The sequence below is a fragment of the Gavialis gangeticus genome, unplaced genomic scaffold, assembly GCF_001723915.1.
Source record: "Gavialis gangeticus isolate Ggan-Ray unplaced genomic scaffold, GavGan_comp1, whole genome shotgun sequence".
NCBI classification, from domain to species: Eukaryota; Metazoa; Chordata; order Crocodylia; family Gavialidae; genus Gavialis; species Gavialis gangeticus.
The window spans coordinates 1,352,285-1,376,716 of NW_017729001.1; the positions used below are offsets into that span (position 1 = coordinate 1,352,285).

Sequence of the window (24,432 nt, forward strand, 5' to 3'; positions counted from 1 at the left end):
AGGGGGAGGATCACCTCCTTGGACCTTCTTGAGATGCATCTGTGGATGCATGACAAGGTGCGGTTGGCCTTCCTGACTGCATCCCCACACTGCCGGCCCGTGTTCATCTTGGCATCAATGATGACTCCAAGATCCTTTTCTGCCTCTGCACTGACGAGGAGGGAATTCCCCAGCCTGTAGGTATGGTGCTGGTTCTTCCTCCCTCAGTGCATCACGTTGCACTTGTCAATGTTGAATCCCATCCTATTCTCATCCGCCCACCCCTGTAACCTGTTTAGGTCCGATTGCAGCCTGTTCCTTCCGTCTAGCATGCCCACATTCCCCCACATCTTAGTGTCATCAGCAAATTTGAACAGGGTGCTTTTTATATTTAAAGTATAAAATAAATATACTTTATTTCCCTTAGGAGAAGTCAGATTGCTACTCCAAATATGGAGGAAGAGGTTCCTAGCAACACAGTTTCTTGGGATTTTGTGGATCCGGTCCAAAGAGTCAGTTGTTCTTGTTCCAGGTGGGTAGCAAAGAGAATTAATGTGTCAGTCTGAAAGAAGACTGCTGAGTTCATGGACAGTATAAACTTGGACATGGTCACTATGCAGCAAGCAGACATATTATTTAAAATATAGGGCCAGATTCTCAAATGATACGCTCAGCCTTATGCCAGTGAAGTTAGTGGTACTGTGCCAGTTGATATCAGCTGAGGATCTGGCCTTTTGTCTAATTCTTCGTGGCAAAAAAGAGACAAGAATGTAATTAATTCTTGTCACCAGTGTAGAATGTCTGTAATGATTTCTTCTTACACAACTATAACTTTTTAATAAAGATTGCCCCATTTTTAAATGGGGTCCATCACATTTTCTGGAGCATTTTTCTTGTGTAAAAGAAAATATAAATAGTGGGAATCTGAAAAAGCAAAAAATAATTGACTGCGCACTTTTACAGTATTTAAGACCTTTCCTTTTAACTTTGAGTAGTATTTGGCAGAATTTTTGCAGATAACCTTATTAGTATAAAAGCAATGTTTAGTGATTTTATTAACATTTGACAAAATAATACTTTTTAATTGTAGTAAATTGATGATAGCAAATTTAAGGAGCATAATTACTGTTTATGAAGTCATTAGATTAATTAGCCCAGATAGAACACCTGAAAGGATTTTGGCAAGAAATTCTTGCCCAAGCTCATATGGTGCACAGAGAAAGTACAGAAGTCTATAAAGAGAACTTTCTAGCTGGTAGATTTTAGCAACGTATGCAATGTGATGAGTTGTAGGAAGTACATAGCATATGGAACTACGTAGCTCTGTTACTGATTTAAAGTTAACTTCACAATTTATAATCCTGAGTGTGAGAGATAATCATGAAAATAAGGATAGAGCTACTAATTACCACTGAAATATAGGATGTTCCCTTATATAAATGAAAAGTTAAATTGATCTGTCAGACAGTTTCTTAAGTTAGCTATAGTTTGTCTTGTCTTGATGATTTATCTTGCCTGTCTGATCACAAATGTTTGAAATGTTACTTTACAATATACTGAACTGTAAATTGAAATTATGAACTCTTTATCAAGTAATTTATACTTCATTATGCTATTAGTATTGTTTTTAATTATGCAGTATAATTGTTCTCTTATCTCTCTATGAACGGGTGTGTTTACTTGCTTCCCTTTCATCACATTGTAATCACCACAACCTCTGCCTCATTTTTACTCTCTCTTGTCTGCCATATCTTGATGTTACGCTATTTTTTGGGAGGATGGATGTTGTCTAGAGTGATGGTCAGACTGATGAGGGTCTTCTGCAGGGCTCCATCATCCCTACACCTTGCCCCTTTCCTCCCAGGTGACTAGTCCTTCTCTTCTGACAATGAGTGTGAGTCACTGGGTCTCGGCTTCTCCCCAGCCCACTTCAGTTACCAACTCCACAAGGAGCTGGTGGCCGTCCTCTCTAGACAGGTCTCCCTCTAATGTTCCAACATAACTTGTGGCCATCTTCTTTCTCACCGGGATTGGTAGATCCTGGGAGGGTGAGATCTCTACCTGCCAGTCTCCAAGATCCTCAGCTAGGCAGCTTAATAGATCCCAGGTGTATGTCCTATAACTTAATTAACTGTAACTTAAGTGCCATGGGGATCTAACTTTCCCCTGCTCTCTCTCCCTTGTCTGGGAGTAATGAATAATAAATAAAAGAAAACAGGCTCTCATTCCCTTGTTTGTATTACTTTCTTGGGAAGAAAAAAACTTGGAACCTGCATTCGGAGGTCCAGCTTAGCTCCCTGTAGTTGGTCCGAACTTGGTGACCATTTATGCAGTCCCTGCAGGCAAATCTCTCCTTTGCCTGAGCTATCTGGGCTCCCCAGAGCTAACCCCACATCTGGTGTCAGTTTGTGCCTTTTCTTCCAGCGGGCTTACCAACATTTCACTGTGTATTGTGTCTGTGTCCCCCCCATCCCTCCGACTTGTGGATCCACCCACAGCTGCTCCACTGGCTGGCATTATTTATCTTGTTCAATGGATTGGGTTGGTGGCTCACTCATGGTCGCGCTGTCCTAGAGTCCCACGAGGGTTCAGATGGCTGGGTCTCTGTTGCAGTGGAGTCCTCTTCCCAGTCGTGCTGCACCAGCATTGTTCCCTTAGATGCCAAACACCAAACCTCCCTTGGCATCCTCCTTTTAGACTCCATGGGTTTCCTCTGGGCCAGTCAGCACTGACTCCTGAGGCGTATGTTCTCTGGACCCGGTGTGCAGCTTCAGTTTTCTCCCTGGAACTCTTTTTGGCATGTTGGGGAAGTGGGACCCATCCGTACCCCACTGGGTGGGTTCCCCTTCCTCCAGTGTTCTTCTTCAGTGTGCTGAGAAGCGTGGCTTGTCCAAACCCTGCCGGATGAGTTTTCCCCCTGGAGCTTGTCCCCAGTGTATGGGGGAAGCGCGGCTCACCTGAGCCCCGCTGAGTGAGTTCCCTACTCTCAGATGTCCTTCTTTGGTGTGCGGGGGGGGCATGGCTTGCCTGGACCCCACTGGGTAAGTTTCCCACCAGCCCGTACCTCCTTCAGGGAACTAGCAGCAGCTGCATGCCAACCCCTGCCATACTCCTGAATTTTTTTTTTTAATTTGTTTGTAACCTGACATCGTTGCTATATATAGTAACTATAGAAAGAGTTCCATGGATATAGGTTGTAGCTGTGTTGGTCTAAGGACATAGGCAGACAGATTTTCTTTGGGTAAATCTGGTATCTTTTATTAGACCAATTCAAATAGTTGGAAGAATTCTTCTTTGCAAACTTTCAGGTACCCTTCATCAGGCTGAGGAAGTGTCTGCAGATGGTCTGTGAAAAGCACAGACCATCTGCAGATGCTTCCTCTGTTTTTCCAGCTATTTGAGTTGGTCTAGTAAAAGATATCAGATTTACCCAAAGAACCTTGTCTGCCTACAGAAAGAGTGGTGTTTTTGGACAGATGCGCTGGGCTTCATTTCATATAAGCCAACAACCAGTAATCTACACTAGAACCTTATCATGTGGGCAAGTACTTGGCAAAGTTGCTTACACTATACATTAAGTGCATTTCCATCCTAATCTTCAGTATCCTTACTGCCCATCTCTGAACTAGATGATACAGCCAACTGTCCATGTGTTTATAATCGTCTTGTCATCAAGTGCATATCAAAAGCAGCCAAAAAGCATTAGCTTCTTTTAAAATCTGCTTTGATTCTATTTAACCAAAGTATCCAGAGGGAAGATCCTAGTGTATTAACCCATGGTATGATCTACTGATGCTGTAAGCTGTAGTATCAGAGAAGTTATCATGTCATGCACAGGTATCTGTCTCAAGGTCTTCTTGATTGCCTGGGAGATTATAATGAAAACACCATTTTGTGCCTGCAATCTCTAGGATATTGAATTACATTCTTGTCCTTCACGTTTTAAAAGATACTGGACTTGCTGTAACAAAACATGAATTAAATGTTATGGTATTACCAAATAAGGCATAGCTGTATTAGGGTTTTTTGTTTGTTTTTTTTAATGTTTTTTTAAAAATATTTGTTCTTGCCATATGTATCAATTGTTGAGCACTTCTTGTTTGGGATGAGTCATATCCCTTTCCTTCACATGGTCTGGAGGAAAAATTTCATGAAAGCTACCTGCTGTGCATTGCATCTGTGAGCACAGTGAAAATACAAAGTCCTCTGTCATTCCTAACACATGCTCAAAATCTGCAAGAAGTGTCACTTTGCTTCACAAAGGTCCTTGCTGGTTCTAAAAAGGATAGCTTTGCAATAGCAAAAAACAACAATGCTTTGCTTATTTTTATATTATCTTCTATCTAAGGATTTCTGTGTGTTAAAAACCTTAATACATTTTCCTGGGATACTGCCCTGTGAGACAACGGCATTATCCCTATCTTAGGGATGTTGTCAAGGATGACTGATGCAGAGAGGCTGACAAACCTGCCCATGATCACTCTGCGGTTTGTGATAGGGTCAGGAATAGAGCCAAGATTTCTTATTTTGTTCTTTGCAGTATTAGATCCTAGTCTCTCCATTCACGTGATGACTTGTTCCTCTCTTCTTTCAGGCACAAGCTTTTCAAACAGCGGTGTGCTACTGGCACCAGCCGCCCCCCAACGATATCACAGCCAGGATTCAGTGTGGGATCCTCCTCCACGTCTGCTTCCTTGCCACCTCCTGCCTCTTCTAAGCACAAAATAACAGAAAGACAGGAAAAAGGAGACAAGCTGCAAAAAAGGCCTATGATGCCATTTCACCATCGGCCGTCTGTGACTGAAGAACTATGCATGGAGCAGGATGCATCAGGACAGAAACTGGGGTTGGCAGGGATGGAGACATCTTTGGAAGTTCCAAACTCCAGAAAATATGAGAAGCAGCTATCTATCCCCACTGGAAATCCAAGCAAACAAATGAATCTGAATCCCATGGATTCACCCCATTCCCCCACCTCCCCTCTGCCTCCTACACTTAGCCCCCAGCCAAGAGGGCAGGAAGCAGAGAATTTGGACCCACCATCAGTACCTGTGAATCCAGCACTCTATGGAAACGGGTTAGAGCTCCAGCCATTGCCCAGTCTAGACGATAGGACAATTCTTGTTGGTCAGAGGCTACCTCTGATGGCAGAGGTCAGTGAGACAGCATTGTATTGTGGGATAGTTCACAACAGTGAGTCATCTGATAAATGGCGGAGCTATGTTCTCCCATCAAGTGAAGATCCAGAATTCAGGCTACCAGATCTTCCACGTGAGAGATGTGATGCAAAGATGGAAGTAAATTCAGACAGTACTGCACTGAAAAGGTAAAAACAATATCTAGTTACCAGTGTCTTACCAAATTTCAATTAGTGTTGAATTCTACATTTAGTGGTAGCCACATGGGGTATGAAAGCCTTTGGGACTGCTTTAGTATAACTGACAACAGAATATAGTCCAGGGGGATTGTATATGGTAGTGATACAAAGTAGAAAATTAACTGCATTTTAAATGACAGTTCCTCATATAACTTTTATACCACTACATTAAACTTCTGCAGATGATGCATGATATCAATATAGCCTCAGTGATGTCCTGTGTTGTCAGTGTTGGTAAACACATAGATGGAATTATAATCTGCTTTCTCTTTATCACTTGTAGTTTTGTGCTGGAGAATATCAGTGATGTAATAGATATTCAAAACTAAATTAATTCATCTTTTTCAAAAATAATGGTGCCCTTGGAGTCTTGCCTCTTGAATTTGGTGATATTTTTTTCCTAATGTAATGCATTCCAAATGTTTCATTAATTAATGCTAGATTTCAACGAGAAGGATAGGACTCTCCCTGGTATAACATTGTATTTCCTAATTTTAATTTGCCCAGTTCTGTAGACTTTAAAATTGTACTCATAAATTTATTCATATCGTATTCGTAAAACCTAATCAGTACACTGTGGAGTTGTATAGTTCCTTTGTAATAGAATCAATATTGTCAGTAAGTGCCTGATCTTGCACCATTAAAGTGAATGAAGGTTATCTTCTTAATTTCAGTGGGCACAAGATCAAGACTGAATTATAGCATATTTCCTTTCCTGTGCATACACAAAAGTAAATATATAATATACATTTGGGAGGTTTTTTACTTAGAAAAAGTAAATGGCACATGTGTCTCCCTTGGTAAAGAATATTTGCTATATGAGCAGCTTTTAATGTTCAAGCATTTTTAGTTGCTTGCCTTCAAAAGCATTAAAATGTTTTTGATTTTGAAGTAACAGTCTCCTTTTCCTCTTACCTGAGAGTATAATTTAATTTTGTGCAAATTAAAAAAACAAACACATTTGGCAGTATGGAAAGTGTCAGCCCAATGAAAGTATCAGAGCGTTTCATAAAAGATAACTATAGAAACATTTTTTAAGTTATTACAAAGTTAGCTCCAGCAGTCACAACTGTAAATGAGATAACAGGCAAATATTGCCATATTTACTCAAATATAAGAAGATCCCTCCCCACATTTATAAATTTTCCATATATAGAATCTAATTATTGGAGATTTGCCTTGAATTTGTCACCCTCCCACTGATATATCTATAACTGTACCTCTAACAACCTGTCTTGTGACTGCTGTGTTTCACTAGACAGTCCACTTTTACAGTTACATCATTCTTAGCCTCATTACAAAGACCGCACTGCACACCCTTGTTCCTGCACACTTGCACGTCCATCACCATTGCCTTGAAACCGTCACAATTGTGCAAAGGACTACCTCAGTCACCTCCCACATCCCAAATCCCCTTTCTGTTTGTTCAGTCCTTTCACTCATTGCCATCATCCTCATTACTCTCTGAAAAGTCTTTGCCAGTCCCCTCTCTTCCATATGATGTCCACCATCTCTTTCTTGTCCTCCTCTACTGTCTTCCTGTAGTAGCAGTGCATCTCACTCAGGCTCACTCTAATGCAGACTTCAGCTGTGAGGTTTGTGTGCCTGTTTGTAGTAAGTTCCTGGTCTTCCACAGGGCTTTCTGAAGCAAGAAATGAATTCATCAAAGTGGGCTGTCAGGCCCCATACTGCTTAGTCAGGTTTCCTTGCAGAACCACCTCTCTGGTCAGGGTTATGAACCCTATCGTTACCAGAAAGAATATGTGAACACTCTCCCTCTTTCTCTTTCTCTTTTTTTTTAAGGATTTTTTTTCAAGTCCCTATGCATGGTGTTAGTCCAAAGCCAAAAGGCTCATGTTTGACCTTACAGTTCATAGAGATGGACCCCAGCAGAGTCCACAGCATTTCAAGCCATGGTGACCCCACAGCTCAGCATTGCTCACTATATGGGTGTACTCCAGATACCACCCCCCACAAAGGATCCATGTGCTAATTAACCCCCCACTCATAACTGGAACCGAGCATTCTTGTCATGAGTCCTGGGATCCTCCAAAAATGTGTATGTAAATGAGGCTTGGGGCAGCCTGGTACAAATTCCATCTTGTGGAGGATAGGGCCACACTAATCATGTGCAACAGATTGAGAGAGGGCCTCTGGTGAGGAAGCAAGAATGACTGGAAATGGGAAAGAAAGGCACAGCTCAGCTGTGGGAGTAAAGAAGAAATTAAAATGTATTAAGTGTATTGGCTCACCATGACTTGAAAAAGAGCTGGCACTGAGGGGTTCTCCATGCAATGGACTTTACCATGTATCTTACTCAGGTGGGATGTCCTTTTGGTAGGTTCCTATCAGCATATTAGACTTCTTGACTAAGATCAGCATTTTTGGTACCAAAGGGAGGATTTCAGGGCTGGCTCTAGCTCTCCTGATGCTGGCCTGGTATTGCAGTGCTTCCCTGCAGAGAGAACACCTACCTGGGTTTTTTTAAGGGCCATAAATAAATAACATACCTATCAGTATGTTTGCTTCGTATGGGCCATGTGTTTTATACTTAATGCTCAGTGTTGGCTGCACTTTATCAGATTCATAGTTAGTTTACAATACTGAGCACGTGCTGCTTTTGGCAGCAGTTTAATGATAGACAATGTATTTAATGAGGTTTCCTTGTATGCAGTTGTAAGATACGGGTCTTTTCCCCTCATACTGTTTGGAAAAAACCTTGTCTTATATTTGAGTAAATATGGTGCACAAACTCAGTCTCTTTCATTGGCTTAACAGAAAAGTTGACAGTGCACTGAGCAAGTGTTTAATGTTAGAAGGAAAAAAAATGTTTCAAGTATTTCAAACCGGACAGAGCAAAACTTAAAAGTCACTGTATTTGTAAGAAAATCTGCAATGTTGCTACTTTTGTCTTTAGTAAAAAAAATGTGTGTGTTCTTTTAATAGTGATTTTTTGTTTGTTTGTTTTTTGGGGTTTTTTTATGTTCAACTTTTCAGACTCTTAGCGCAACCTAATAAAAGGTTTAAAATTTTGGAAGACGTCAAACCAGGGCAGACAGTGAACTATCTTGACCCCTTGCCTCTAATACAGCAACCTGGAGAAGGGTTAGGAGATGCTAGTGATCCCTATACTTTTGAAGATGGTGATATAAAGTACAGCTTCACTGGCACTAAAAAATGCAAACTTGGAACAGATAAAGATCCTCTGAAAAAGAATAAGGTACTGTATCAAACCAGAGTGTTGTTATTACTGGTATTGTTGTTGTTTGTAATAGTATAATAGCACCTGGTGTGCTGTAGTAATTCATAAGATGATGCAGATCTCTGTTCAAGAGAACAATAATAAGATCCATCTTTTAGAACTTATTGGGCGCATCCAGATGAGAGTGCGCATGTCTCTTGCAGCATCTCAAACCCCTTGAGACGCTGCAAGAGGCACATGCAGAAACAAAAAAAATCCCCCATGCTGCAGATTTGCAGTGCAGGGGCAATATCCCCCCGGCACAATACTTCCAAGGCTGGAGACAAGCAGGAGAATGAGCAGGAGGCTGGAGACAAGCCCCTGGAAATGAGCTTCGAGACATCCCATGCTGTCTCCAGCCTCCTGCTCGTTCTTCTGCTCGATTTCAGTCTCTGGAGGCTGGAGACAAGCAGGAGAATGAGCAGGGCCTGGAGACCAGTGGAGGGTTGCGGGGGAGCTGTAGCCCCTGGTGGGGGCTGGGACCCTGCAGGCAGGGTAGTCTATATGCTGTGTGTTGAGGGCTTTTCCCTGTGGGAGACAGGGGCCCATCCCCTGTCAGCAGCCCCCACATTCACAGTTCCCACACACTGACCAGCATCTCTCCACACCCACCCACATCCCTCCACCCCACATTCCCCCATCACACACCCACCATGTGATAAGGAAACCAGGAGCAAACAGTAAAACATATAGACACTTAGGATTTATTTTATTGTAATGCTAGAGACACTGGTAGGCTTCCAAATTGCTTTAACATTTTAAATATAGCAATAAAACGGTACCCATCTGATCGCTCCCTCTCTTTTGTTCTAACTGTGGAAGAATATGGATTTTGGGGTATTTTAAAAAGTGAATTTGGGATGCTGTTTCAGCAGGCTAGCTGACCCAAGGGGCTAGTGTCCCCAGATACTAAGTGGCTGGGCCTCAGAAGCTCCTGAGGGCAAGTAGTCCTGAGTTGCTGGCCAGGGCAGGATTTTGTTATACTGCTCTAGCTCCCCCTGGCTGCAGATCCAGGAGGAGCCAGCCAGGGTTATTTTGCCCCAAGTGGCACAGTTTGCTCCACAACAAAGTGCATGTCCGGGCACAAGCACTGAGGCAAAAAGCCCCGGCTCAGATTTGCACCGCATCTATTTGAGCTGCTGCAAGCGCATGTACTTGCATATATGGATGCACCCACTTAGTTCACACCTCATTATGCATATAGGAAAATATTTGTCTCCATCTGATGTGTTTGAGTTGGTAGTTCCTGACTTAATCCTTCTGACTTAATCCTGTTTAAATTGTGTTAAAATGATGATGTTATAGTTATGTTTCATACTTACATATTTTAATTTTGACCATCAGCAAAACACAGTCAAATAGAATAAAATAAAGGACCAAAGCTTTTAATTTCCATATATTCTTATGGCTCTAATTATAGAGAAGGAATTTGCAGCATTTTTTTAAGTTCTCATCTGCTACAGCTGACACATTCAGCTCGCTGCAGAACACAGGTCTCTCTATCCCCAATCATCTTCTTTGCCTTGGGCAAGACCATCCAGCCGTCTGTTGAATGGGTTTGTAATATCAATATTATGTTGGTTTTGACATCTCCTCGCAGCTTTTCTTCCACATGAGAGAGAATGATTTGATCACTATTCTGGGGCCATCTGCCTTCACACCTGCAGGATATTTCTCCTTCCCGATGCATCTTACTTTTTGTAATACTCTTTCATTGTCTGACTGTTCACCTCATTCATTTGTTTCTGTAGGTAATTCCTTCACCATGGTTAAAATTTTCGGATGCATATATTCTATGCAAATTGAACAGTCTTACCTTCTTTAGCTACCTAAAAAGATGGATATTGATGGATCATTTGTAAATGTTGGACTATTATTTCATGTTTTTCCTAATATGGAAGATTCATATATGAATGTTCTTGTCTTCCTCCCCCCCTCCCCATTTTTAAAGACTTTTTGCACTCTTCAAAGAAAAGGCCTGATAACACTATGTAACATTCAAAATAGAAGAGACAAGAATAGGACTGTTTTTTCTTATATACCTATTATATGTTCAGTATATGACATGCAGCATGTCGTGTCTTCCAATTCTTGGCTCTCTGCGCAGAGACCACTTATGCCAGATTGTGCAGTGGATTTGTGATATGGCCATTTGACCACTGACGGTAAGTGTTTAGTTTATAATAAAGACAGAAAGCAGTAGTGAACTATAAGTCTCAAGCTTTATTCAGTCCATCTCATTTTTCTTTTCTCCTGTGTTTTCCAATGTTTTTCCATATAAATAATCAAATTTCTGTGTGTGTGTCTGGATTCCATATGTAGTCAGAAGATGGAATTGGTACCAAGGAGATCCCCACACCTGGTCATTCCACACCGGTGCCTGATGGGAAAGATGCCATGTCTATTTTCAGTTCTGCTCCTAAAGCAGGTGGGTGCTGGCTTCTTTAATATTTCTGCTTAAAAGAAAGTCATTCTTCTTACCATTTTAAATTGCAGAAGAGATTCATATTCCAAAAGTTTTAATGCAGGATGAAAAATATTTGTGGTGACCTATTACAAGAGGCAGGAAGAATAAAAGCCATCTAACAAATTAATATCTTTCATTTTATTTATAGTTAGCCTTGTTCTTTTTACTGTAAAAAAAAGAAAAGAAAGCAACTTGGAGTTCAGTAAAGTCTGTAAGTATGGAAATGTATTATTTTATGGGTAGTCTTCAGTATTTGATTTCCATTTGACCTAAATGTTAAGTCTAAGTACTCGAGTATTACTTCTAGAATTAATCTCAGAACACAAAATTGATTTCTATGATTCTTGTCTCTCTCCTAGCTAAAGTGAGGTGTGAAGTTAAAAAGAAGTGTTTTTTTTCCCTCCACTTTTGGGTTCTTGCTGTTTCTCAAGCTTTTTGTTTCAACTCTTTTCCACAGATACCCGGCAGGATGGTGCTGCAGGCCGAGTTGGCTCTGGGAGCCTCACACAGGTGACAGATCTGGCTCCATCACTTCATGATTTAGATAACATCTTTGATAATTCTGATGAAGATGAGCTGGGCGTAAGTCTGCGGGGCTACATTAAGCGCTTTGAATAACAACAGCTAAAGAAAAATGCTGTTGGGATAAAAGAAGGAAGCAGTCATTGCACGGGGATGATAGAGGGAGTTGTTAGGTAAACAGACCAACATTTACAGTGGGAAGAGATGACAGCAACCAGAAAACAAATTGTTTAAGAAGCTCCCTCACACAGGAAAGTATCAGTGCATTAAAATTCAGCAACATTTGTAGTCAGATCATTTAGATAGCAGTATGGCAAATTATGCTACCCGTAAACATTGCAGAGAGAGATTACAGGAATATTTGCCCAGGCAAAATACTGTATTTTTGGACTGAGTAGCTTTTATCTGAAGACACTTCAGGCTTGCATCCTCAGCTATGTTGTTCATGTGTTTGTGCACAGTAGAAAAGATCTTAGCTCCACCACCTGAGAATCTGTTCCTCTGTCTTACTCAAGACACCACAGGAAAAAATAAAATCATCTTTACTTTGTTCCAGTTATTCCTTGAAGCAGGAGTGTTGTCGTCCCCCCCCACCCCCCGTATTCCTTGTACAAAAGTAAAGTGGTTAATAAAAGGAATATGGTAACTGGGTTGTTATGAAAGGTAAAAGAACATAAAGTTACACTGATCACTTGAAAAATCAAAATTATAATGACAGAGTTAAGAATAATTACTGCCTTAAAATGTAATCTAATCTAGTCATAACGGCACAGAAGCTGATCCTGAGCTTACTAGAGGTAAGTGGGATTCTGAAAGTCTTTTGCCCCCTTTTCTGAAGTCCTTTTCTTTTAAAAGCAGGGTTTATTTACCACCTTCTTGTCATGCTTCACTTTTCCTCTTGCACCCTTAGTCCTGAATGACATAGCTGAACATACAGATAAAAGTGAGTGCACTCTTGCCTGTTGGCCCTTCTTTTCTGCCATGATGCATTGGTATTTTCAGTAGCGCTTTCAGAGATGCCAATGATGCCAATTGTGCAGAAGTAAAATAGCAGCCTTCAAAAATCATGCAAAGCTTTTGATGTGGAAGCATCTGCTTCTTCAGATATTTAAAGCTTTGCCAGGCCTAGTTGGAATTGAAAAGCTAGAGAACAAACAGAAACGAGTTACATTTATTTTAGCTGCTGTCAGCCATCTTTCTGCAAGTGACTGCAAAGTGAACTCTAATGAGTGTTGAATTCCCTTTTTTTTAACCATTATATTAGAAAATTACAAGGTCTCTCACCCGTTTCACTTCAGCTACAGTGGCTACTGAACCAACCAATTATAGAGGACTGTGCTGTTAAATTCCATATTAGTGCCATTTCTCTTAATATCTGACTTGGGTGGTCCAAATCTGAATTTTAACCTGTCTTAAAGACTGCTGTTATCTCTGAGCCTGTGTCCTTTGGGCTGTGGCGCATGTCCTTTGTGTACGCTCTAATATTCTATATTCTGCTACAACAGAGGTAGCACGCGCTCATTAGAGAACTTTATTCTCAGGGTTTTACTGACATGTTCAAATAGAGAAGCAAATAGAACAGTCTTGTTAATACCAAGTTAAATGTATGTGGATCGTTTTATGTTAGACACCTAAAGCCTGAGATATGTGACTTACCTATTAAAGTTGAAAGAAAGATAAAAATAAAATCCAATTGCATAAAAATAAGTACTCAGTAAAACAATACAGAATGGAAGCTAATAAAATCCTTCAACTAATGCTAATGTGGTTTCAGAAATCTTAATACCTTATTAGATTCTGATGTCTTTGTTCTTTTTTCAATGCATTTCATGAATGTCCGGTATTTAGGCTGTATCACCAGCTCTGCGATCATCAAAAATGCCTGCAGTGGGGACTGAGGAACGCCCTTTGGGGAAGGATGGGAGAACAGCAGTACCTTACCCACCAAGTATGTTGTGCGCAGTTTTGTTCAGAGCTAATATATCTTCCTAAGTACAATATCCCTGTTTTTTGCCATGTCAGTCCTAGGAGTAAGACCCAGTATGTGTCATTGTTTCTGTACTTACTGGAGGCTACCCTTAAATGAAGGCAACAGAATTTTAATCAGTTGCCCCAGAGGAAAGTTTGAATGGCAGCATGTAAATATTTGTAAAATTTATCTCCCATAACCCAAGATGCCATTAGCTTGGTATTTCCACCTTTGATTAGAAAGACAGAAGGAAGTTGTTACATACCTCTATGTGGAAGCTAACCCAGTGTCCTCACTGTATTGTTTATCCTTAATTAGGAGTTGCACCATTACCATGTCACTATTTTTAAAACAGAATCATGCTAAGTTTAGTAAGCATCCAGAATTTAAAGCTGAGACTTCCCCCCCCGCAACTATTACAATGCGGTCTAGCTGGAAAGTAATTATATTTAATGTAAGATGACTTAATTCTGAAGCCACCCTCAGTTTAAATCTGGGCATGGAATACTTAATGTAATTGAAGTGGTGGCTTCTAGTTGAAAGTGCACTGTAAATTTTAAAGAGACATTCACAATAGGAGATATGCTTCTTGTTCAGCTCGGATAACTCTGCCTTTAGTACTCTTTGATAAGAACTCAGTTTTGCACATGAAATCAATAGAAGCATATGGATGTGTAACAACTTAAGATTGGGGCTTAGTGTACTGAGAACTTAATATGGATATTAAAATCACAATATTTTTTTTCATGAAGATTGTTCCAGCTACTACAGGGAATAGTAGGTTTTACACTGAAGTCTATGGGTGTTTCTGTTCATCATTCATGTAGATGTTGTTTCTTTTTAATTATTATTTGTGTGTGTGCATGAGGTGGGGGGAAATAACGTTTGGTGCAATACTAAGAATCCAAATTGTGAATGACATTCTTTGGCTCAGAAGACAGAAAAAACTAGTTTGACTGTGTGGCTACTCTAAGCAGAAATCAAATATCCTTGTAAATCATTTGTTAATGTCTGCTCATTAACTTCAGCTTGTAATGAGAACAAATTGAGGGGAAAAACCATGGTGTCACAGGGATGAGTCAGAGAGTTTTATGGATCCATAAAAGTAGTCCTGATTTACTCAAATGTAGAAGTATGAAATGTACAGAGATTGGATTTTGACAGCTTTAGTAGATCCATAGCTTTCTAAAATATGCAAAGCTTTCTCAAGCATGACACATATGAAAATGAATAATGGTGGCCAGCCAGTTTCTTTAGCTTTTTTTTAATTAAGCATTTTTCTTTTTCTTTTTCTTTTTTTTATAAATCTGCACTGCAGAATTTTGTAAAATGGAACTCAAAGGTATAGGTGTATGGCATAATACAGGCAGACAAGATTCTTTAGGCAAATAGTTGGAAAAAATATTCTTTGCAAGCTTTTGGGTACAAACAACCTTCGAAGCAAAGAAGAATTTTTCCAACTATTTTAGTTGGTCTAGTAAAAGATATCAAATTTACCCAAATAACCTTATCTGCCTATGGCCGTAAACCAACATGGCATAACACAGGTTGTATACCCCTGGCATAACACAGGTCAGTTTGGAATAAACTAACTAGATATACTTGCATTTTCTTCTCTTAATCTACTCTCCATCATGCTTTGACACTAGCTGCTGAAACATGACAGCATCTGTGAGAAACTAAAATAAATGATACACCATAGTAAAGGCTTGCTGACTTAGCCATTTTAGCACTACTCATAAGCAACTCCTTTTTTCCTGCTACTTGAAGAGCACAACATTGCAGATCAACTTCATGCAATGATTTCAGTTAGCATTAGACCCGGGCAGAACATTGTTTTCCCATCTTACAATTTTTTTTTAAATTCACATTTTTTCCATTCCATATTAGGAAAAATTGGATCCTTTTGAACCTGTTTGTTGGAGAGGGAAGAAAAGAGAGTATGCTGATAATCAGTGGTTAGGGTACTGTCTCCAGGTATAGGAGACCAGGTATAAATCCCTTGACCAAATTCAGACAAAAGATTTTAACCTCAGTCTTTCATATACTTGATGAGTTCTGTAGCTACCAAGATATTAGCTATTTTGGGGTTAGCCTGTCATTTCCTTTTGGAGTTGTTCCACTTTGTATAAATCAGAAGTGTCACAGCTTGGATCCAGTGGGCTGGATCCAAGTCATAGGCTAGGGACAGACATTACAAATAAAGTAGTTTAAGGGATCAGAAACTGGTTTAAACCTGTAACAGAACAGATGTTCAGCGCACATAAACCAGTTTAAAAATGGCTGAAACAAGTTTGAGATGCATCTGGTTGATGTAGTATCAGGCTTAACTGCTTTGGGTCAAGGCGGTTTACACAATGTCTGTCCCAGACCCCTTCCTGATTTAAGTTAAATCAGAGTCCCCCAGCATCCTGGCATACTCTCTGGGATGGGCAGGGGCTCTGTGCTCCAGAGAGCTGGGCTGGCCCCTCCCCTCTTCTCCCTGGCTGCAGCTCTAGTAGAAACTACATGTACATGATTCCCCACTCCCCTCTGCCTTACGTAGACACCTCTCAGCATTAGCTAGCATACCACATACCGGCTATGGTCCATGCTGTGAGAAACAGGACAAAGGCAGACAGTACATGTTGGCTTAGGGCTGATCTTTGGAGCTAAACAACAGGTATCTGGTAATGTACCTTCCTTTGAAAAAGTTGCGGAAGAAGAGCTTGAACTAATGGGAGAGGCTTTGTTTTGTTTGATGGGAAGATAAATGCTAACAATTCCCTGTGTAACTCATTGCTCTGTTATCAATTCCCTGCTGACTCTCTTGCTGGTCAGGAGGGTTGGGGAACCCCTCCCTAACCAGAGCCTCCTGCCGAGGCCTGGCCACACCCCCTCAGCTCAGCACTGTGAAAGGGAAGAGAGGGCTGCTGTAGCGTCCCCTGGCTTTTAGCCTGAGCCACTGCAGGCATGTGCCTGAATTTCTAGAATGAAAAGGGAATGTCTATCCACCTTCAAACTGGTTCAAGCTTTGCAGCTTAAACTAACCTGCAATGATCCCTGGTGAGTTCCTGCCCCTGGGGCAGGGAGCTGGACTCGATGATCTTCCAAGGTCCCTTCCAGCCCTAATATCTATAAATCTATAATTCAGGCTCAAGCTTTTTGAATGTCTGTTCCGAGCCATAGAGCCCCATCATCTAGCCCTTGGTGCTGGTCCTAGGTTTTGTTGACCCATTCATCACACCTGGCATGAGTGAAACCAGCCTGCATGCAGGGCCCAGGACACATGCTGCACACAGCTTCTGCTCTGAAATGTGTGCTGCACATGGCACCCATGCAAGGCTGTATGTGGTACCTGCTTTGGCTGGTCCAGGATACAAACTGCATGTGGTGCTTTCTCCAGCTGGTCTGGGCCTGGTGCCATGTGCAGTATGGGTCTTGGACTGGCTGGAGTGAGCACTGTGTGTGGTACACATCCCAGACTGCGTGGAGCAGGCACTGCATGCAGTGTAGTCCTGGACCTGCCAAAGAAGATGTTGAATCTGGCATGTGGGTAGGAGAGGGAGTGGGATGGAGGGAAGGAGAGGTGTCTGTGGGCCCAGTCCAGCCTGTGGGGCTGGCTCTATGCTGTTCATTTGGCCCATGGACAAGCCCATGCCACTTGTCCAGCCGGCAGGGCCAGATGTATTTGACACCACTAGTGTACATAATTATATACCCGGTGTACCAGACTATATACCCACTTAACACCCATTAGGCCATTCCAGTCCAGTGTGGAAGACCTGCATTCAGTTGCCTTCTATGAATCAGGCAGAACATGGCCTTAAATTTGGGGATACTGCATCCCACAGTGCCTTGATCATGCGCTTTTGACTATTCTAGGGTTTTCATAGATTTAATAGATTTTAGGGTTGGAAGGGACCTATTAGATCATCAAGTCTGACCCCCTCCCTGGGCAGGAAAGAGTGCTGGGGTCAGATGACCCCAACCAGGTGTTTGTCCAATCTCCTCTTAAATACCTCCAAGGAAGGGGACATTACCACCTCCCTTGGAAGTGTATTCCATATTTTGGCAACCCTCACTGTAAACAATTTTTTCCTCATGTCCAGTCTAAATTTGCTCTCCTTCAGTTTGTGGCCATTGTTTCTAGTTACCCCGATGGGCGTCCTGGTAAACTTTGTATCCCCTATTTCCTGCTGTCCCCCCCAGTGAGTTTGTAGATGGCCACAAGATCACCTCTTAGCCTTCCCTTGCAGAGGCTGAAGAGATTCAGGTCCCTCAACAGGAGGGTGTCTCCCTCTTTCTCATTTCTTTCCTTTCTTCTCAGTTAAATGTTGTGAAATCTGGTGTGTTCCAACAGAGGCCCCACATCAGTATATTCTTATGGAGAAAACTTCAGTCACAAAATTCCCAACCAGCTGTCCTTTATACCAATGTTAATTTAAACATAACTACTATCTTTGGACTGCACAAAGTCCAAAACGGTTATAAAGTAGAAATTTAAAAAAATATAATAGGGGTGCAAATAGAATCATGCACTTAGGAGTGTCAGAAACATTGCTTGAGTGCAGGGTTGCTGTGTTGATCTGAGACAAAAAGACATACAAAAAGTAGAACTCTTGGTTCCAAAATGTACCATCTACACTCTTCCCAGAGCCTGATGAAGGGACTTTGATCCCAAAAGCTTGCAGAAAAGGACAATTTTCATGCTATTTTCCAGTTGGTCTAATAAAAGGTATCATTTTGGAACCAAGAGTTCTAGTTTTTTGTGTGTCTTGCTTGAGTGCATGTTTTTGTGAGGGCAGTAAGTTTACTCTTACATAATTTTTTTTTTTTTAACAATGAATTTATCTAAGTAAAACCTTATGTCAAATGGACACCTCTTTTCTTAAAATAAGGGTGGGAAAGAATCTATATTCTGAATTTTAAGCAAAGCAAATCCATTGTAGCACAAAAAGGAAAGAAGGTAATTGGGGGAAAAATGTAGTATGTCCGTGCTGATTTGAATTTGAGTTCATACAACATACCTAATTATTTCAGCATTTTTTCTTTAAAATTAATGCTGAATAAAAGATTGATGGTTACAGGATGTTAATTTATGTAGAGATAATTAAATCCTGGATAATTTTTCCATGCCTTGGTGGCTCAGCTGTAAAATGCATATTTTGCAGCATCCTCTGGGACTTGCCTGTTATTTTTTTTAGGTGCCTGGAGGCAGGATTTCTAATCAAGGCAGTTCTGTGTTGGTGCTAGCAATAGCGTTTCAGTATATCTTCCAAGGGTTGACAGAATAGACCAAAATAAAGTTCCGTTGGCTGTAAGTCAGTGCAGCATTTTGGCTGTCTCCATCAGAAGTGTAGCCAGTCTCTGTTTTAGGATTTTGTGTCACAGATCTTCAGAAAGAAAGACATCTATTTTAGATCCACTCAGTTAACAATAACTGGGGTTGAACCCCATTGTGGTTCTTTCATCTCATTAAAAAGAAATCGTTGTTATTGTGATTAAATACTGCATATCTTCAAATGTGTTTTTTCAGTTGGGCAGTAATCTTGAAAATATCCATGGAAATTTACTCTGTTACAATTGACCTCAATTAAATTAGTCTAGATTTACATTAGTGTGAAAGCAGCCATGGAACTGCAGTCTTTTCCCCTGGTTTTAACTAACAAAATAAAAAGCCAAAGCTGAGTTGGATTCAGTGTCTTTCTGAAGAGGATTATGAAGAGTTTATTTTTCATAATTAACAGAATCTTCTTTTGTGATGTTTAGCTGTGGCAGATCTGCAACGGATGTTTCCAACACCCCCATCCTTGGAACAACACCCTGCTTTCTCCCCTGTAATGAATTATAAAGATGGAATAAGTTCAGAAACAGTGACAGCTTTGGGGATGATGGAAAGTCCCATGGTCAACATGGTTCAGACACAGCTAACAGAGTTTAAAATGGAGGTGGAAGATGGATTAGGTAGCCCAAAACCTGAAGAAATAAAGGTAATACACTTACTATTACTTTTATAACCCCATCTATATGTGTGTTTTTCTTTAATAAAAAAACTTGCGGTAAGGTGCTGTAGAGATGCCTGGAAGACTGCTTTAACAGATTTGAAATTAATTTATACAGAGTATTCAGTAACCTTTCAGTGGGTAAAATTCCCATTTTAGGAAAGAAGTTTTCAGTTTGTTGCTCAACCTTATAACGATATAAATAGTTATATCATTTATTTATAGATTTGAGGTTCTGGTCTCAGAATAAAAACATCTGATAGCTGCTTGGTGCCTATGTGAAAAGAGTTTGTTTTTTTGGTTAGTATCTAGTGGATGTCAGCTCGTACTTCAACAAACACTGTCAGTGTTGCCACTAACTGGCACATACTTGTTTGCCAGAGATTCTTCTGTAGATATATCACTGTGTTGTATGGCATTGTCTACAGAGAGGACCAAGAAGGGAGAACACTTATATCTAGAGGTCATCCTACTGGCTAGGGTTCAAAATCATTGGCAGAGTATTATGAGAGAGAAAATCTCAATGCTGCTTCTTGTGCTTTGATTTTTTTTAAAAAGATTTTAAGGTCAGACAAGACTATTAGATATTCTGATACGACCTGTATCACACAAGCCATAGAAGTTCACCCAGTTACTCCTGTAGTGCTCCCATGTGTTTGTATGGCTGATGTGTATCTTCCAGAAAAGTATCTTAGTGTGAAACATCCACTTCCTGTGGTAATTTGATCCATTGGTTAATTATGTTAGTACTCTAAAATTGTGCTGTATTTCTCATGTGAATTTGTATGTCTTTAACCTCCGGTCACGGGTTGTTCTTATGCTTTTTACTGCCAAATTAGAAAGCCCTTTGCCCCTGAGCAATTATTTTGGGCAGAGGGCCACTTACTGAGTTTTGGCAAGCCATTGAGGGCTGTATGACAGGCAGCTAGGGGCAGATAAATACTAATTTTCTAAATTTTTTAGGGGCCCCACAGGCCAGATAGAATGGCCTGGCGGGCCGCATCCAGCCCACTGGCCACATTTTGTCCACCTCTGCCTTTGATGATATTTGTATGCCATGACCAGGTCACCTCTTATCTTTACAACAAGCTAAGTCAGGGGTGTTCAACCCTGAGCCTACAGGCTAGACCTGGCCTGCCAGCACTACGTCATCTGGCCCATGGGACTCCCCATGGATTTGTGGGGAGCCCTAGGCCCCGCACACTGGATCAGGTACCTGATCGCAGCATGAAGGGACAGGCGAAGGTGGCACTAGCCCCCAGGGCCTAATCCTGGCATGGGAGGGCAGCCCCAGGGCCCAGTCCCAGTGCATGGAGGCAGTACTGGGCCCTGGGCCCTGATCTAGGTACACAGGGCTTGATCTGACCCACAGAGCAGCCCCGTACCATTCATCTGGCCCATGAGACCAAAAGCATGAGCACCACTGAGCTAAAGCAGGTGCGCTTATTTAGTCTCTCGCTGTAAGATTTTTTTTCCAATCCTCAGCTTCTGTAGCTCTCTTTTGCATCTTCTCCAATTTTTCAAAACTTTCTTAAAATGTGGCCATCTGAACTAGAGACAGTATTCTGGTAGCAGGCTCATCAGCGCCTCGTATAAAGGTAAAATCATCTCCCTATGCACCATCTTTCCTGTTCCTATATCCAGTGGTCAGATTTGTTCATTATGCCACAGAATGACAATGAGAGTTTATGGTGACTTGTTTGTCTGCTCTAACCCCTAAAACTTTTTCAGTTGCTCCTTTCCAGACAAGAGCTCTCCATTCTGTGGGTATAGGCTTCATTCTTTCTTTCTAGGTATATTACCTTTCACTAAAATTAATTAGTTAGAATGGGCTCAGCATACAAGCTACTGAGGCCATCTTTCTGTCATCTGCAGATTTTATCAGTAGTCATTTTACATTAATTTTAGGTGAGTGATATCTGTGATGGGCAAATGAATCTGCCATGTGCTAATCCAGTGTGGGCCAAGCTTTCTGGGAGGCGTGCCACAAATTATCCTTCACCCTCCCTGAGTGCCACTACAATCTCCTTCCCCTGCTCAATCTGCTGTTCTGCTTTCTACTGCCTGCTCTATGCTCCCTACCCCATCTGCTGCTGTGCTTTCTGCTTCCTGCTCTACCTGACACTGTGCTGCTTGTCCCCTCCCTGATCTGCCACATACCACACACTGTAAATGCCTGTGCCACTTGTGGCATACATGCTGCAGTTTGGCCACCCCTTGTGCTAATCTGTAAATATATAATAAATAAATCTATGAATATATAATAAATGTTTGGTTCTCCTTTGAGTAATCGTCCACATAGACATTCACATCTGGGGTACATTCTAAATCTCATGCTTTAGCTGGAGACTTTTATTATTGGGTCCTAGATATGGTAGGTATCCTAGTTATGAACCCACTCACAGCCCATCTTCCCCCTCCTTTTTCATGGACCCTTCTCACGAGAGTTTGCTGCAGGAAGAAGATTGTTCCCTTCTGGCAGTAAGGACCTTAGAACTAGTCCCTGACATCTAAAGGGAAAATGGTTACTTCCTACTTCCAAAGAGTAAGGGTGGTTGAAAATCAGTCCTGGACATAAAGGTCAGCGTATTCATTTGTAAGCTCAAGTTCAAGATGATCAGTCTTGGTGGCATTATTCCCCTCATTGCATCAAGGGGACTGGTTCAGATACCATAACTTGTGCAACTCTTACTTATTGCCATAAGGCAGTCACATAGGAACTATCTCCATAGTAGTTTCACCAGAGAGCTGTCAGTAGTGGCAGTGCACTTAGGCAGAGAATCCAGTTTACCCCTGCCGCCTCAGATGGTAGCTAGGGGGATTTTTACCATTCAGGGTCAGAAAGTGATCCTTCCTACTTGACATGGTGGAAGAACATGATCAATTCATGCAAGCGAGTACTTTTAGCACCCCCCCTTCCCTGTGTGACTGTAGTGACAGGTACCTTCTGGAATAGTTGGAAAGTTCATTTAGGGGACATTTGAGTTCAAGGTTTGTGATCTGAGGAGAAAATGAGACTACATGTCAATGTGCTGGAACTCAGAATAGTGCAGAACCTGCATGGCCTTTGTCTCACGCAGCTGAGCACATAAATTACAACACACAGTATTGTACCACCACAGTACTAAGCTTCCACAGAGAAGACAGATCTCACCACCTGTGTAAGGCAGCAGTGGCATTGTAGTACTGGTGCATAAAGCAGGATAGATTTGCACCTTATAGTCTAGCTACACTACAGAAGCATAAGCTTTAGTGAGCACTGGCTTTCTTCATCACTTAGCATTAGATGAAGTAAGCCACCCCTGGGGCTTCCCAAAGGTCCAGAAATTTGGCAGCCCCGGAACAGTGGCAGTGTTAATCACCACTTCCCTGCTGCTACATTTCTGGACCTGTGAGAAGCCTCATAGGCCAGATAATGTGAGCCAACACACCAGTGCACAGCCAGATCCAGGTACTCAGGACTCATCTGTCATGTGGCCATATTTGGGCGTGTGGGGTGGGGCTATGTGTTGAATCCCACGCCCACAGACCAACCCCATCAAGTCAGAAAGCTGGGTGCCACTGATCTAGCTTAATAATAAAGAACTGTGGGAAATGCAAACAGGAAGCCTTACAACATAATGTTCCAGCACACACTCGAAAGTAGACTCTGTCTCTGTGGACTTCCAAAGCTTGTATTGCGAGAACTGGAAATTAACAGATCAAAGTGCTACAAACAGGTAAAGTCACTTGGGCTGCTTGCAGATGTTAAGAAAAATGCCCCTAAATACAAAAACATTTTTTACTGGTAGAAATAGTACATTACTTCGACTTGGCTCCTCAGTGCCTGTATAGATTGGGCTCTTCATCACGGGGGGTTTTCGTGCTTTTAGCTAAAGCTGAGATTCAATCAGGTATTAGATGAAAGCATCAAAAAGCCCCACTAAAGCACTCGATTTATACTGATGTCAGGTGAACCGAGTCTAACTAGCGCACTGCCTATTCTGGGCATGCACTGAACTCAGCACAGGAGCGTGCTGAATTTAAAGTAAAGTGTCAAGAAATTAAACTGAGATGGAGAAGGTCTCTATAGTTAGGGACAGAAATTACACATAAACTGGTATAAGTGATAGGAGACCAGTTCAGATCTGTAACACAGCAGAAGTTCAGTGCACATAAACTGCTTTCAAAATGGCTGAAACTAGTTTACAATAAACCTGGATGGATGTAGTATTAGACTTAACTGATTTAAGTTAAATTGGTTTATTGAACTTCTGTCCCAGATCCCTTCCAGATTCAACTTAATTCACAGTCCCCCAGCATCCCAGGGTGCTGTGCCTCCTATCCCCCTGCAAACCTTCCCCTTGCAAAGTGGGCCTTGGCCCGAGCTGTCTGCTCCAGCTGAGCAGGGAGGCATACTCTAGTGCCCCCTGGCTTCTGGCCTGGGCTACTACAGGCATGTGGCTGCATTTCTGGAATCAAAAGTGAATGTCTGTTTGCTTGCTTACTGGTTCAGTCTATGCAGCTTAGACTAACCTGTGAAGATTGAATCAATTCAGCCTCGTGCTTTTTGACTGTCTGTACTTAGCCTTTAGGAGAACGTTTAGGACGGGGTGGGCAAAATGCAGCCCATGGACCAGATGCAGCCCGCCAGGCCATTCTATCTGGCCCGCAGGGCCCCTAAAAATTTGGAAAATCAATATTAATCTGCCCATGACTGCCTGTTATGCAGCCCTCGATGGCTTGCCAAAACTCAGTAAGTGGCCCTCCACGCAAAGTAATTGCCTGTCCCTGGTTTAGGAAGTTAGGTCTGATAGGGTCCTCATTTAGAAGATGGTTAAATGCCTGGCAAGCTAGACATCTATAATTTATTGTTATAAGATGTCTTTTACCTTGCACCACTGACAGATGTTC

The 24,432-nt window shown here is 41.6% G+C and overlaps 1 protein-coding gene across 1 annotated transcript in view; it reads left to right on the top strand.

Moving 5' to 3' along the window:
• The window catches only part of MED13L (mediator complex subunit 13 like), a 517,387-nt gene that overhangs the window by 413,524 nt on the left and 79,431 nt on the right, over positions 1-24,432 (top strand). Inside the window, exons 9-15 of the mRNA XM_019506688.1 lie at positions 407-511; positions 4,574-5,305; positions 8,354-8,576; positions 10,920-11,025; positions 11,522-11,646; positions 13,435-13,534; positions 19,307-19,527. Coding sequence (XP_019362233.1) covers positions 407-511; positions 4,574-5,305; positions 8,354-8,576; positions 10,920-11,025; positions 11,522-11,646; positions 13,435-13,534; positions 19,307-19,527 — 1,612 coding nt within the window. The remainder of the gene's footprint in view (positions 1-406; positions 512-4,573; positions 5,306-8,353; positions 8,577-10,919; positions 11,026-11,521; positions 11,647-13,434; positions 13,535-19,306; positions 19,528-24,432) is intronic.